Below are 16,330 nucleotides of genomic sequence, written 5' to 3' on the forward strand. Positions count from 1 at the left end.
ATGCGGGGGCGTGGCTATGACGTCACGAGCTCCTGCCGCCGGCTCCAGCGTTCGGAACGGTTTGTTCCAAACGCTGTGCAGCGGAGTACCCCTTTAACCGCATTCTCTCTCCTGCTGAGCACTGAACACTCGTGTCCCAAAACAGGCCCCAACAAAACGTGAAAGTGCAAGTATGATACCTACATCCTTGTAGAGCAGTGTTTCTTAAAGGGGAACTCCGCCTACAGACATCTTATCCAAAGGATAGGGGGATATGATGTCTGATTGTGCGGGTCCCACTGCTGGGACCCCCCACGATCTCCATGCAGCATCCGGCATTTTAAACAGTATGTTTAGAAAGCTGGGTTTCCACAGCCTGAGACTCCCATAGACATGAATGGAGGGGGCGTGGCATGACATCACGTCTCCAGCCATGGAACCCCCTGTTTAGAATGCTGGGTGTTGCATGGAGATTGCGGGGGGGGGGGGGGGGGGTCTCAGCAGCAGGACCCCCGCGATCAGGCATCTTATCCCCTATCTTTTGGTAGGGTACCCCTTTAACATTTCATCATTAAACACCATTTAGTGATAAGAAGGTTCCAACAAGGGCTCAAGTCCTGCAGGAACACATCGGAACTGAGTTCCTGCACTTTTTCCACAGCAGGAACGCCATTCCCATTACCAGGTGTCCTGCAGGACCAGCCCTTGGGAATCTTGGGCGAGTTCCCACATTTTTTTTCCCCCAGGACTTGACCCCTGGTCCCAACCTAGTCGTCCCAAAGAAGTGATCAGTTATAACTAGAGTTGAGCAAACTTACAGTAAACTGTCTCGTAGCGAACCTCGCAGCTCGGCTGTTGATTACTTTAGTCTGCGTAAATTAGTTCAGCTTTCCAAGGGTTGCAGTTGCCTGGAAAAGGTGGATAAAGTCCTAGGAGACCTAAGACTGTCATCCCGGACTTTTCCAGGCAACCAGAGCCCTTGGAAAGCTGAACTAATTTAGGCTAATTAGACTAAAGTAATCAAGGGCCGAGCTGTAAAGTTTGCTACGAGACCATTTACTGTAAGTTCTCTCCACTCTAGTTATAACTAGAGATGAGCGAATCTACAATAAGATTCCCCGTATCCAAATCTAATGAATTGGCTGTTAATTCTCTCCTAGGACTGTGTCATACAAGACTTCTCTGGGCAACTGGAACACCTGGAAAGCCTGACGACTACCGTATTTTTTGCCGTATAAGACGCACTTTTTCTTCCCCAAAACTGGGGGGGAAAAGTTGGTGCGTCTCATACGGCGAATACACCCCTATCGGGTCGGTCCCTGCGGCCATCAATGGCCGGGACCCGCGGCTAATACAGGACATCACCGATCGCGGTGATGCCCTGTATTAACCCTTCAGACGCGGCGATCAAAGCCCGCCGCGTCTGAAGCGAGAGTGACACTAACCCGGCTGCTCAGTCGGGCTGTTCTGGACCGCCGCGGTGAAATCGCGGCGTCCCGAACAGCTTACAGGACACCGGGAGGGCCCTTACCTGCCTCCTCGGTGTCTATTCCGTGCCGGGATCCCCTGCATGGCCGGCGCTCTCCTTCGTTGTCATCACGTCATCGCGCACGCCGTCCCGTCATCCAATAGGAGCGGCGTGCGTGGCGACGTGATGACGGCGACGGAGAGCGTGGATCCCGGGGAAGAAGACGTCCGGAGTGTCGGGGACGTGGCGACAGCGATGGAGCGACATCCAGGGCAGCGGTGACGGGTCCAGAGCGGCGGGGACACGTGAGTCTTACCTCCTACAACAGTGATCTTCAACCTGCGGACCTCCAGATGTTGCAAAACTACAACTCCCAGCATGCCCGGACAGCCAACGGCTGTCCGGGCATGCTGGGAGTTGTAGTTTTGCAACATCTGGAGGTCCGCAGGTTGAAGATCACTGTTGGGTTCAGAATCTTTTCTTTCTATATTTTGCACCTTTAAAATTGGGTGCGTCTTATATGCGTCCTATAGGGCGAAAAATACGGTACTTCAAGACTAAACAACTCAATGGTCGATTTAATAGATTCGACAATTCTTCATGTAGATTTGCTCATCTCTAGTTAGGAGAGTTATCATGGCTCCTACCATTGAGCAATAATAACAGCAATACAGCACGCTGCTCCTACGCAAAGACCAGGGGGAGAACTGAAGAGGAGAGTTAAGGGGTTAATTTTTTTTTGCTATTATTTTATAACAATTGCTGAAGTTTTTAGATTTTTTGGTTTCCTTTTTCTTATTGTAAACTAGTTCTTTCTTCTCATCTCATAGAGTTATTTCTTAACTTTACTATATAGACTGGGGTAAGATCAGCAGAGCCATCTCATTATCTTTAAGAAATAGGAGAGAGTTAAATGGGTACTCCACTGGAAAAAAAATGTAATCAACTGGTGCCAGAAAGTTAACAGATTTGTAAATTACTTCTATTTAAAAATTTTAACCCTTCCAGGACTTATCAGCTGCTGTATGTTCCAGAGGAAGATCATTTATTTAGAAATGTCCTTTCTGTCTGACCACAGTGCTTTCTGCTGACATCTCTGTCCATGTCAGGAACTGCCCAGAGTAGGAGAAAATCCTCATAGCAAACCTATCCAGCTCTGGACAGTTCCTAAAATGGACAGAGGTGTCAGCAGAGAGCACTGTGGTCAGACAGAAAAGAAATTTAAAAAAAGAGAAGAACTTCCTCTGTAGTATACAGCAGCTCATTTCCATTTTTATTAGAGAGGTTGTACCCGAGAAACTATTCTGTACTGTGAGAAGGGCTTCATACAAAAATCACACCTTTATAACGTTATTAAAATTCACATCCACTTCATATATGGCAAGCGTTGGCTGTTTTCTACAGCTGACACTCTTTGCCAATGGCTGGAATCTGAGACGGCTCCAGTTCCAGCCATTTAAAGGCGTACTCCGGTGGAAATCTTTTTTTTTTTTTTCTAAATAAACTGATGCCAGAAAGTTAAACCGATTTGTTAATTACTTCTATAAAAAAATCTTAATCCTTCCAGTACTTATTAGCTTCTGAATACTACAGAGGAAATTCTTTTCTTTTTGGAACACAGAGCTCTCTGCTGACATCTCTGTCCATTTTAGGAACTGACCAGAGCAGCATATGTTTTCTATGGGGATTTTCTCCTACTCTGGACAGTTCTTAAAATGGACAGAGATGTCAGCAGAGAGCACTGTGGTCATGATGTCAGCAGAGAGCTCTGTGTTCCAAAAAGAAAATAATTTCCTCTGTAGTATTCAGCAGCTAATAAGTACTGGAAGGATTAAGATTTTTTAAATAGAAGTAATTTACAAATCTGTTTAACTTTCTGGCACCAGTTGATTTAAAATAAAAAAATATGTTTTAGAGGGGACTACCCCTTTAAAGTAGTTTTGAGATAATGTCAACTTGTCCCCTATCCATAGAATAGGTAATGAATATCTAATTAGTGGGGGCCTGCTTGATGAGACCCCAACAATTATGAGAATGGAGGTCCTGTGTTCCAATGTTTGAATGGTGTGGCAGATGAGTTGTCGCTCCAAACTCTATGAGACTGTTTAACATAGAGTTGAATTTAGTGACAGGTCTCTCTCCCTATGTGCTTACAGGGCAGTGTTTCCTAACCAGGGTGCCTCCAGCTGTTGCAAAACTACAACTCCCAGCATGCCCAACGGCTGTCCGGGCATGCTGGGAGTTGTAGTTTTGCAACAGCTGGAGGCACTCTGGTTTGGAAACACTGGTATAAGGACAGACCCAGCAGCAATCAATCACATTTACTTTGTACCTGGTTCCCAGCTCTGGTTCCCAACTATGACTTTTCAGTAACACTACACTGAGTGACATCAAGCAGAGATCTTTATCAACCTTTTGGAACTGATCCAGAAACTCAGAAACTACCTCCCGCCGGCCGCCTGCTGTAAATCATTGGCCGACTACAAAATGTTATCTATGTGACAATAGACGGACATGTTCTCATTCATCCGTGTTGAGAACCGCGGTGTATATATAGTACTGATGGTGGCAGGAAACTATATTAAGTCTTCTAGGGGTCGGTCATCTACGTGAATAAGGGAGGGGGGAAGAAATGTAATAAAAATGTAATAAAAAAGGAATTTCATAAAGGATAAGGCACAGATTTTAGGGGCAAATAAACCTTGGCTATAGATCTATATAAAGCTAAGCTCAGACATAAATCTCCGATCCCATAATGCTGTGACTTCCAGGTCTATTGTAAAGTGATTTATAAGGGACGGCTCCGCTGCCTGTATGAGAGACGGCGGCGCTGTGAATCTAGGGAACTGAACAAATGGAAGGGATGACGAGCAGCTGTAATGTAACCGAACAAGCCCAGTATGGCCAAACGATTACAGAGCAAGTTCTAAGTGGACTATTAATAATAAATATATATATATATATATATATATATATATATAGATGCAAATCATAAAATGTTGCAGTATCTTGTGATACCTTTTTTATTGGACTAACAGCATTTTGTAGAGAAGCTTTCCGGATTCCTCCCTTTATCAAGTCCAAAGCAAATCTGAGCTCACAAGTAGAAGACATATTTGTGAGATGTAACCTGTGTCTTCTACTTGCGAGCTTAGATTTGATTTGGACTTGATAAAGGGAGGAATCCGGAAAGCTTCTCTACAAAATGCTGTTAGTCCAATAAAAAAGGTATCACAAGATACTGCAACATTTTATGATTTGCATCTATATATATATATATATATATATATATATATATCTCAGGATTTCCAGGCTACATAAAATTGCCTGCTTCAAAAGATGCTACATTTTACCCTCACACCTGGTTACACAGCTACTAGCTTTTCTAATTTTATAGGGGTACTCCGCCCCTAGACATTTTATCCCCTATCCAAAGGATAGGGAATAAGATGTATGATGGCGGGGGGTTCCCAGCTGCACCCAGCATCTCCCTGCTGCACCCGGCATTCGTATAGAGCGTCGGGTGCGGCGCCGGAGGCTCGTGACTTCACGGCCGTGCCCCGCTCGAGACGTCACGGCCATGCACCCTCAATGCAAGTCTATGGGAGGGGGGACGACAGCCGTCAGGCCCCCTCCCATAGACTTGCATTGAGGGGGCATGGCCGTGATGTCATGAGCCTCCGCCCCACATCGCCACTTATACGGCACGGGTCGAAGTTAGCTCCGTGCATCAGATGCCTGGGGTACTGCAGACGAGATTGCGGTGGTCCCCAGCAGCAGGACCCCTGCGATCAGATATTTTATCCCCTATTCTTTGGATAGGGGATAAGACGTCTAGGGGCGGAGTTCCCCTTTAAGTTGACATGCAAGTCTGAAGTCCTTTATTTTAAGACAAAGCTAGCTGTACTTCATTTTGCCACCATTTTTTGGTACATACTGTAGTTACTGTATATGTTAGCCAAAAAAATTTGATAAAATAATTTCCAAATCAACTAGCAATAGAAAGTTCTACAGATTTATAAATTACTTCTATTTAAAAACCTCAATCCTTCCAGTACTTATCAGCTGCTCTATGCCCTGGAGGAAGTCATGTGGTCTTTACAGTCAAACACAGTGCTGCCTCCTCTGTCCGTGTCAGGAACTGTCCAGAGCAGGAGCACAGCCCTATAGCAAACTTCTCCTACTGTAGACCGTACTGGAAAACGTAAGATTTTTTAATCTGTATAACTTTAATTCCCAATACACCTTAATGGTCTATTCACACGTACAGTATTCTGTGCAGATTTGATGCGCAGGATTTGAAGCTGTGTTCAGTCATTTAGTTTACATTGAAATCTGCATCAAAAAATCCTGCGCATCAAATCTGCACAGAATACTGTATGTGTGAATAGACCCTAATGGAGTTGTCTGGCAAAAAGAGTTATTCTAAAACCATGTCAATTCTGCCATAAAAAAAAAAAATAATAATAATACTAACCTCTTTTTCTGTCCCAGCAGCCTTTGTATCACTTCTCCTAATCTCTGCCAAGCTCCACTTCCTGGTGCTGCGGGTCAAGATGCCAGAATGCCGCTCAACGAAACATTGGCGTGGCAGAGGTGGGAAGCAACAATATCAGAGGCTACAGGCACAAATTTTTTTTCTCTTTCTTTTTGGTAATCTGGGCATGTATTTTAGAAAAACCCTTTTCACCAGAGAACTTCTTTAAATGGACAGTGTCATTAAAGGGTACCTCTCATCAAAAAAAAAAAAACTTTTGATGTATTATAGATTAATGTATGCAGAATAACTTTACAATTGCATGTTATTAAAAAATATGCTTCTTTCTATTTAGTTTTCCACTTTGAAGAAATGACCACTAGGGGTCTCCCTACCAGTCCTGGCAGCAAGCATTTCAGACTCATGCTGGAGTCCTAAACACTACGAGCTGCCAGTCTGCTTTGTTCACAAAGGAGAACACTCAGAGCTGCCAGCCTGCTTTGTTCACAGCCTATTTGGCTGTGAACAAAGCAGGCTGGCAGCTCTGAGTGTTTAGGACTCCAGCATGAGTCAGAAATACTTGCTGACAGGACTGATCGGGAAAAATACAATAGAAACAAGCATATTTTTCATTAACATGCTATTGGAAAGTTATTCAACATTCATTAATCTAAAATATATCAAAAGTTTATTTGATGAGAGGTACACTTTAAAACTAATTTTTGCTATTGCATTCATTATGGTAAATAAAAAATATTTCTAATATACTTTGATTTAAAAAAAAATGAAGTTTTCTATGTTATATTTGTGTTTAAAAAATCTGCCACTAGGTGTCTCCCTACTTGTCCAGAGCCCATTTCCCCCCATCTCTTGCACAGACTATGGACTTCTGCTGACCTGGCAGAAGTCCGTAATCAGGAAATGCAGTCTGTAATGCTGAGGGGTGTGTGTGCAGCCTTAGCCAATCATAGCACATCTTCCACTAAACTGCTCTGGGCTGTGTGTGGAGGTGTGAGGTAGGAAATTCTCCCCTGTATGGCTTCAGATGATGTCACGCCTGCTGGGAACGCCCCTTCCCAGTCTGTGAATCTGACTGAGACTGAGCAGAAAATACAGAGCAATATCAAGGTAGAAAACTAAAAAAAATAATAAAAATAAAGGCAGGGGGTGGTTTATCATGATGGGGGCTCAAGATCATGAGAGGTACTCTTTAAATAAGTGTTGCCAAACCCAACAGGACCAGCTAACCCATTAATGTGTCATTTATGTTGACAGAGAGCTGTTGTGCCAATGCTCACCGCCACTGGTATCTTTGTTGCGTCTTCAATACATCAGACAATTCCGCAGGGAGGCTGCTACGGGACGCACAGGTGCTCAGAGGCGACGGCCGTTTCATACGCTAGCTGAGCAGATAGCAAACTTACATGTAGTACTAAAGAAAGACTGGGGATGGCACTGCTGAGTGTATAACCGGCAGTATATGGTACCATGGTGGGAAAGGATTTACGTATAATCCAACCAGGGTGGTGCTCTGTCCCAAGCAGTCAGGGGTGACGGCCATTTCGTACGACTAGTGTACAAAACGGCTGTACCCCTTTTATACTTTCTTGTTCTGCTATTGACAGCTATGCTAAATGAATGGCTAACTATAAAACCAGGCAAGTGTATACTACAAAATAAAAACAAGTGACTCTATAAGCAAACAAAAAAAAAAGATCAATCATTTCCGTCAGTAAATCATCGCTTGTATGAGGAGAACTCTTTGTGTCCCTTATGATGGCTGTCAGCGCTCAGGGAGAAGATTTGTACAACGTCTACCCGGCGCCGTCAGCCACAAATAATTAATCTCTCCCATTGTAATGCAAATGAAATCCCGATCAACACACGTACACCTACCTCCAGCATCTCGCTCAGACGGACGTCAGTTCTTTGCTGGAAAAAAAAAAAATAAGAAAGAAAGAAAAAAAAAACCGACATGATAAATTAGCCGTCAATAACGACAGATATAATAAAGGAGGATGCCGTTGCCTTTACCAGAGTTTTAATTGTCCTCAGAGACTTCAGCAGTCCGATCAATAGCTGCCGTTTCCTCTGGTTCGCCAATAGTCCCAGGCTGGCCTGCGTGAAGCCTTCTTTTGCGGTACTTAAGTGTCTAAGGAAAAAAAAAAATAGAAGGTTACATCAATGAGGAACTAGTTTAGAGGCAATAAGATCACCGACCCCCCTCGTCTGCACCTACTGACTCACCGTCCAGAAGAAAATCGGTCAATTTAGTTTAAAGGGTCACTGCGGGTAAAACGGATGCACTTTGTTGTGTCTACTTCAGGGCCGAAAAGAGAGAGCATTACACAGGGACTCTGTTTTAGGCAGTGTTTCCCAACCCGTGTGCCTCCAGCTGTTGCAAAACTACAACTCCCAACATGCCCGGACAGCCATAGGCTGTCCGGGCATGCTGGGAGTTGTAGTTTTGCAACAGCTGGAGGCACACGGGTTGGGAAACTATGGTCTATGGTGTCTTTTGTCCGATCACTGGGTCCGCGACCACCCACTAGATCAGAGTCCCGAGCCCCCAATCCTCAAGCTTGAATGGAACAATGGTCATAGATGTACTTTACCACTCAATGTCAAAAAAAGTAAGTAAAGCACTGGCTATTTTTCCTTGCGCTCCTCCCCCCCCCCACCCACACACACACACAAGTGCATAACCATGGTGGGGTCCCAGCAATTGAGTATTATCGCCTATTCAGTGGATAGGGGCTTATTGGAAGAAACTACTTAAAAGGTGTACTTTACTGGAAAACATTATTTATTTATTTAAATCAACTGGGGCCAGAAAGTTGTTAATCTTAATCCTTCCAGTACTTATCAACTGCTGAGTGCTCCAGAGGAAGTTCTTCACGCTTTTAAAATTTCCTTTCTGTATGACCACAGTGCTCTCTGCTGACACCTCTGTCCATGTCAGGAACTGTCCAGGGAAGGATAAGTTTGCTATAGGGATTGCTTCTACTCTGGACAGTTCCTAAAATGGACAGAGGTGTCAGTAGAGAGCCCTGTGGTCAGACAGAAAGGAAATTCAAAAAGAAAAGAACTTCCTCTGGAGCATACAGCAGCTGATAAGTACTAGGAGGATTAAGATTTTTAAATAGAAGTAATTAACAAGTCAGTTTAACTTTCTGGCACCAGTTGATTAAAAAAAAAAAAAATGTTTTCCAGTGAAGTACCCCTTTAATGGTAGCATCTACGTAATAGGAGGTTCCCTACTTACCTGACTACCTAACAACTGGGGATTCTACCTAGGGGGAGGGTTTCCTACCTACCTCCTAGAGGCTTCTACCTAATAGGGGGGATTCCTTACTTGCCAATCTTCTAGGGGCTTCTACCTAAAAGGGGAGGTTTCCCTACCTACCTACCTCTACTGGAAGAGGCTTCTACCTTATAGGTGGATTCCCTACCTAGTTAATGGGGGACTCTACCTAAAAGGGGAGGATTCCCTACCTACCTCTACTGGAGGCTTCTATCTTATAGGGGAGGGATTCCCTATCTAGTTATTGGGGGCTTCTACACAAAAGGGGAGGATTCCATGCCTACTTACTAGGGGCTCCTACTTTATATGGGGGGGGATCTAATTACTGAAGGTATACTTTCATTTTGAGTGTCAGTGAGGGTCTCATGTTCGACTTTCACTAGGATCCACAAAGTCTAGAATCACCTCTGTGGTCACATGACAAAAAAGAAAAAAGTATTGGTACTTGGTATCTGTTAGGTCTTGAGTATCGGTACTCATACTCGAATGATATCTTGCAGCATGATATCACTGCAGCATTGTCAATAGTATGCAATAATATTTGTCTTCTCAGACTAAAAAAAAGAAAAAATATGATAAAGTTGTAGTGAGAAGTCCAAAAACTCAGAATGATGCCAGGGATCTGTGGCATCACGATCGGGGGCACTCTAACACCGTGTGACCCCAGTCTTCATGACAGATTCTCTTCAAGAAGCAGAACTTCTACAGAAAGCAGAGTTGCTTTTTGAGCTCAGTTACTTGTAAGGAAATATTGGATTTCTTGTTGAATGTACAATAGAAGTGAAGAAATTTGAGGAAATCTATATTTGTGCCGCTGAGAGGAAGGCGCGTTGTAATTACTGTAAGAGATATCACCAGGAAAGGTTCTGGATAAGAGCACCGGGGAAGGTACGGCTGGTTACCTATTCACACAACCTAAAGTAATAAACAAGCGCTGCAGCAAATAAGAAGCACGCCGCGCTATTCAGTCAGGTGTATGGGATGTGCGTCCTCGCGGAAGGGTCGTCTCTCTATGAGCATGCTGTTTATACAAAAATACAGAGCGTCAATTTGTGAAGGAGATGTCGGCGGGAACACTAAGAGTGCTGGAAAAAAGAAAGAGAGGAGGCACAGGCTATACTGGAACACAGAAAGAGGAGGCACAGGCTATACAGGAACACAGAAAGAGGAGGCACAGGCTATATTGGAACACAGAAAGAGAGGAGGCACAGGCTATGCTGGGACACAGAAAGAGGAGGCACAGGCTATACTGGAACACAGAAAGAGGAGGCACAGGCTATACTGGAACACAGAAAGAGGAGGCACAGGCTATACTGGAACACAGAAAGAGAGGAGGCACAGGCTATACCGGAACACAGAAAGAAAGGAGGCACAGGCTATGCTGGAACACAGAAAGAGAGGAGGCACAGGCTATACTGGGACACAGAAAGAGGAGGCACAGGCTATACTGGAACACAGAAAGAGAGGAGGCACAGACTATACTGGAACACAGAAAGAGAGGAGGCACAGGCTATGCTGGGACACAGAAAGAAAGGAGGCACAGGCTATACTGGAACACAGAAAGAGAGGAGGCACGGGCTATGCTGGGACACAGAAAGAAAGGAGGCACAGGCTATGCTGGGACAGAAAGAAAGGAGGCACAGGCTATGCTGGGACACAGAAAGAAGGCACAGGCTATGCTGGGACACAGAAAGAGAGGAGGCACAGGCTATATTGGAACACAGAAAGAGAGGAGGCACAGGCTATACTGGGACACAGAAAGAGAGGAGGCACAGGCTATACTGGAACACAGAAAGAAGAGGCACAGGCTATGCTGGGACACAGAAAGAGAGGAGGCACAGGCTATATTGGAACACAGAAAGAGAGGAGGTACAGGCTATACTGGAACACAGAAAGAGGAGGCACAGACTATACTGGAACACAGAAAGAGAGGAGGCACAGGCTATACTGGAACACAGAAAGAGAGGAGGCACAGGCTATACTGGAACACAGAAAGAGGAGGCACAGGCTATACTGGAACACAGAAAGAGGAGGCACAGGCTATACTGGAACACAGAAAGAGGAGGCACAGGCTATACTGGAACACAGAAAGAGGAGGCACAGGCTATACTGGAACACAGAAAGAGAGGAGGCACAGGCTATACTGGAACACAGAAAGAGGAGGCACAGGCTATACAGGAACACAGAAAGAGGAGGCACAGGCTATGCTGGGACACAGAAAGAGAGGAGGCACAGGCTATACAGGAACACAGAAAGAGGAGGCACAGGCTATACTGGAACACAGAAAGAGAGGAGGCACAGGCTATACTGGAACACAGAAAGAGGAGGCACAGGCTATACTGGAACACGGAAAGAGAGGAGGCACAGGCTATACTGGAACACAGAAAGAGAGGAGGCACTGGCTATACTGGAACACAGAAAGAGGAGGCACAGACTATACTGGAACACAGAAAGAGAGGAGGCACAGGCTATACTGGAACACAGAAAGAGAGGAGGCACAGGCTATACTGGAACACAGAAAGGAGGCACAGGCTATGCTGGGACACAGAAAGAGAGGAGGCACAGGCTATACTGGGACACAGAAAGAGAGGAGGCACAGGCTATACTGGGACACAGAAAGAGGAGGCACAGGATCTGCTGAAATACGCAAGAGGTAGGATGGGAAATCCTGACACAGATTTCGGATGAATTCACACCACGTTTTTGCAATATGGCAGAAAATCGTGGTCGGCTCATTTTTTAACCATATCAGTTTTATTGGCAGACTAGAAGCCCATGGCAGACTACCGTTTTCATTCTGGCAACAAAACCAGATATGGACCAAAAAAGGCCGACCAAAATGACTCACACCGGCTCATTTAAATTAATGGAGTGCGGCACGGGTTCGGCAGGTTTACGGCAGAAACCAGTTTTTAAAGTTCCCCCACCGGATCTGGTTGCCCTGTTTCAAAAACATGGTGTGAATTCCCCCCATATGTTGCTACTGTGTTTAGCTCACAGATGATTGTCTAGACTTCTATACATAGTAACAAAACACTCAGCTGTGTCCTCAGTACTAGGCCAAGACCCCAAACCCCGAATAAACCCTGAATACGAACAATGTGTCTTTCCACTTAATGACAAACGAAGAGAATTGAAAACAAAAAGAGAATAAAAACCCCAAGTATATTTTTACTGTGCAATAATTACCCTTTATTTATTTAAGACTGGACAACCCCCCTGTAAGTAGCTAGAAGATGGAAAACCCATTTAAATTACTTTAAAGGAGTATTCCACCCACAGACATCTTATCCCCTATCCAAAGGATAAGGGATAAAATGTCTGATCAAGGGGGTTCCGCAGCTGGGATGTCCCCAACAGTATGTTTAGAATGCTGGTTTTGGGCGACCGGAGAAGGGACTTGATGTGTGTCGGCCGTCACGCCCCCTCCAATAGACATGAATGGAGGGGCGTGGCGAGACGCCATGAGGGGGTGTGATGTGAAGTCACATCTCCGGCCACCAAAACTCACCAATCTAAACATACTGTTTAGAATGCCGGGTGCGGCACGGGTAAGCACAGAAATTGCAGGGGGTCCCAGCAATCAGACATCTTATGCCCTATCCTTTGGACAGAAGATAAGATGTCAGTGGGCGGAGTACCCCTTTAATACACATTTTAACTATGTGACAGAAGAAGAAAGCAATAACCTGATGCTCTCAAACACAGGGACAATATTACAAAGAAAAACACATTTCAGGTACGCAATCCTTGTTCCAATTTCTAGATGAGAATCAAATAGAAACATATGCTGCGTCCTGGTGCCATTACCTCCTTCCATTAGTGCAGATAACCGCGGCCAGCTGAAGACCCGTCTGCAGAGACGTAACGCGCTCCAGTTCCTGCAAAACAAAGGAGATTCACAAGCGTCCATTACTCCTCTGGATGGAGCGTCGCCTTTATCAAACGTGCCGTTGCCATATAAATAAGTAAAGTTACAATGCAAATAAAACTATTTACTGCCTCATTGTCCCCCGCTGGGATATTTCCCGCGAGTTGTAAAGATACTAAAAGCAGCATTTATCTGAAGTGTGAGGGGCTGAACATAAAGACATCTGCCAGACAAAGTATGTACTAAAATAACCATCATCCCAGCGGTCTCCAGCAAAAGGATTTCTCAAGGACGTAAAATAAAAAGCGAAATAATACAAGAGTGTCAGAGAAAAACAGAGGTTCTCAGGGGTTTTCTAAAATCATAGACAGGGGTCCCCGATGCAGAACGTTTATCTATCAGCCAGAAAAGCTACAAAAAGCATCTTACTTCAAAGGACCCACAATGTCTGTGTGATACACTAACAGCTCATTGATTTCAATGAAGAGTGTAATGCTTAACTTCCCCTGCGGGAGTGCTGTAGGCAAACTGAGCACTGTCTTTTAGGTTACATCCGATCACTGGAGATCCAGACAGCAGAACACACTGTGGTCAAATTACTGGCGCAAGAACTTTGTAACAAATAGGGAACGGTCATGGGGGGCGGAGGAAATGTTCTTGGCTCAGCGACTGTTGCTCAAGATGCATGATCACCTTCAAGAGATTTCTAAATTAAAAATAAAAAAAAACAGCACCATACCTGTCCTCAGGTTGTGTGTGGTATTGCAGCTCGTTCCACTGAAGTGAATGGACCCAAGCTGTAATACAAAACACAACCTCGGGACAGATGTGGCGCTGTTTTTGGAAGAAATATGCTTTGGTTTTCAATTCCTGGAGAACCCGTTTACCTTTAATGGGATTATGTGTAAATGTTATCCTCAATATACAGAATAGGGGATAACTTACTGATCAATGAGGGGTCCGACAACTGAGACTCCTCCAATCATGAGAACAGAGGTCAATTGTCCGCCAAGTTAAAGGAGCAGCAGCGCACATGCTTGGCCACCGCTCTGTTTACCGCTCTATTTACCGCTCTATTGCACGGAACAAAGCAAAGTTTAGTGCAATGTGAGGAAGTCCTATAGATAATAAATGGAGCAGTGGAGCATGCAGATGAGCAAGGGACAGCTGACCTACATTTTTCTGATCGGTGGGGGTCCTAATGGTCAGACCACCACAGCTAGCTATCCCCTGTCCTGTGGATACAGGATAACTTTAACTTTAAAGGGCCGCTCCAGCGCAATGCTATATTCCCCTACCAGCATAGGTAATGGTACACGGCTGCCTTGCTCGCCCTTATTACCATGTGCTCTATTTCAACAATATGATGTCGGCTCAGGTCTTCACCGCATTGCCAGTTCACACTGCAGAAGTATCGAGGACCAGAAATAACTTTGTAAGGGTAAATCTAAGAGATGCTCATTGAGTCTTACAGAGTTAGACTATGTAAGTGACTTCCAGTCGACCACAGTGTGAATCAAACTGCAGAGCAGCTGGAACTGGAAGTGGTGTCCTACCGGGAAAACGGAGCGCCTGGTAAGTAGTTCTCCTACCGGTGAGCAGTGCAGCCTATGCTGGGAGGAAATATAGCATTGTGCTGGAATGGCCCTTTAAAGCATCACTGACATATTACACAGACACATTAAAAGTTAAGATCGGTCAGGGTCTTAGTGCCGGTGAAGTGAAAAAAAACTGTGACCCGTAGCCGAATGTGACCTGAGCTCAACGCTCTCATCCCTTCTTAGCGCTGATCACTGTTAGGGGTGGGGAGTAGAGTTAGGGGTTAGGATTGGGGGTTAGGATTAGGGATCAAGAGTAGGATTAGGGGTTAGGGATAGGGGTTAGGATTAGGGGTTAGGATAAGGACAAGAGGTTAGAATTAGGAAGTGAGAGGGAGCCATCTGTAAAGCAGAAAAGGGTGTCCCTGTGTGAAGGGTCACATTCCGCTACAGGGACACAGTTTTCTTCATTACACCGTGACGCCCTCCAATTGTTAGTTACAGTCGCGCAGGGCAAGCATTAGCGCAATTTACTCCCCAGCTGGGTACCCAACCCGATTGGTTACATAGACTTGCATTGAGGGGCATGGCATGATGTCACAAGGGGGTGTGGCCATGACATCACAAGCCTCAGACACGGCAGACAGAGTTTTAAACGAATGTCGAGTGCTGCAGGGAGATCGGGGGGCCCTCAGCGATCAGACATCTTATCCCCTATGCTTTGGATAGGATGTCTAGGGGCAGAGTGCCCCTTTAATCATCACATGAACCTTTCTTAGATATAAATATAAAAAGACAGACACCATTTGCATCACATTTTGAAGCTACGCCTTGCAAATTGCAGGAAAAATAATGAAGTCGTGTCCACTCAGTTATGGCATTTTATATCTATTGCAGATTGGACCCTGGAGCCTGCTACCCATAATGCCGATAAAGAGGACGGCGCTGCCATTTAAGCAATATGCTGACCCCGGGGTAATATAAAATGCAGTCAGTGTGTTTAACTGGATCTAGAGGGGAAAACTGACAATGAATTCTAATTTTGTCAGAGCTTCATAGAAGATATAACACGGCCGTCATATGGAAGTCTATCACATTCAAGGTTTTATGGCGCACTGCAGGGCTTCAAAATCTGCAGCACTACAAGGTTCATCGCACCCTGCAGATCGGCCATGACAGACACAGCTGGCATAGACAATCGCACCGAAAGAACTCAGACTGGACAAGTGATTGACAATGCATTGTGGTTAAGATACAGGTTTCCATCATTTCCTTCATATAAAGAAAAAGTATTCAAAAAAAGTGTTTCTAGACAATGCTCTGTGAGCTAAACAGAATGGACTCCAGAATGATACATTGTACATAGCTAGTCCTGGTCTCAGCTGTGGATCCAATTGTATCCAGTCTAGACAATGCTCTGTGAGCTGCAGAACCTGGACTCCAGACTGATACATTGTACATATCTAGTCCTGCTCTCAGCTGAGAAGTGACACAATTGTATTCATGTATAACCAAAATACCTCCTAGAGGGTCTACGGGCGCTTTAATCAGATACAAAAAACCAAGGTACCTCAGACTCTTGAAAAAGCCAGGTCTCACCGGCGAAACATTGATATAGAGGAGAACAGATTTTAGCTCAATCCCGGCAGTAACATATGGATGGACCACGGAGCTCTGAGATGCTAAGTCTATA

General features: G+C 44.9%; 1 protein-coding gene across 1 annotated transcript in view; it reads right to left on the reverse strand.

The window, feature by feature from the left end:
- Window positions 1–16,330, reverse strand: part of VPS50 (VPS50 subunit of EARP/GARPII complex) — a 208,217-nt gene that overhangs the window by 115,538 nt on the left and 76,349 nt on the right. Inside the window, exons 6-8 of the mRNA XM_056519010.1 lie at window positions 13,039–13,109; window positions 7,959–8,076; window positions 7,821–7,856 (exon numbers count right to left, since the gene is read on the reverse strand). Of these exons, the coding sequence (XP_056374985.1) occupies window positions 7,821–7,856; window positions 7,959–8,076; window positions 13,039–13,109 (225 nt within the window). The remainder of the gene's footprint in view (window positions 1–7,820; window positions 7,857–7,958; window positions 8,077–13,038; window positions 13,110–16,330) is intronic.

Source organism: Hyla sarda, chromosome 5 (assembly GCF_029499605.1).
Source record: "Hyla sarda isolate aHylSar1 chromosome 5, aHylSar1.hap1, whole genome shotgun sequence".
NCBI classification, from domain to species: Eukaryota; Metazoa; Chordata; class Amphibia; order Anura; family Hylidae; genus Hyla; species Hyla sarda.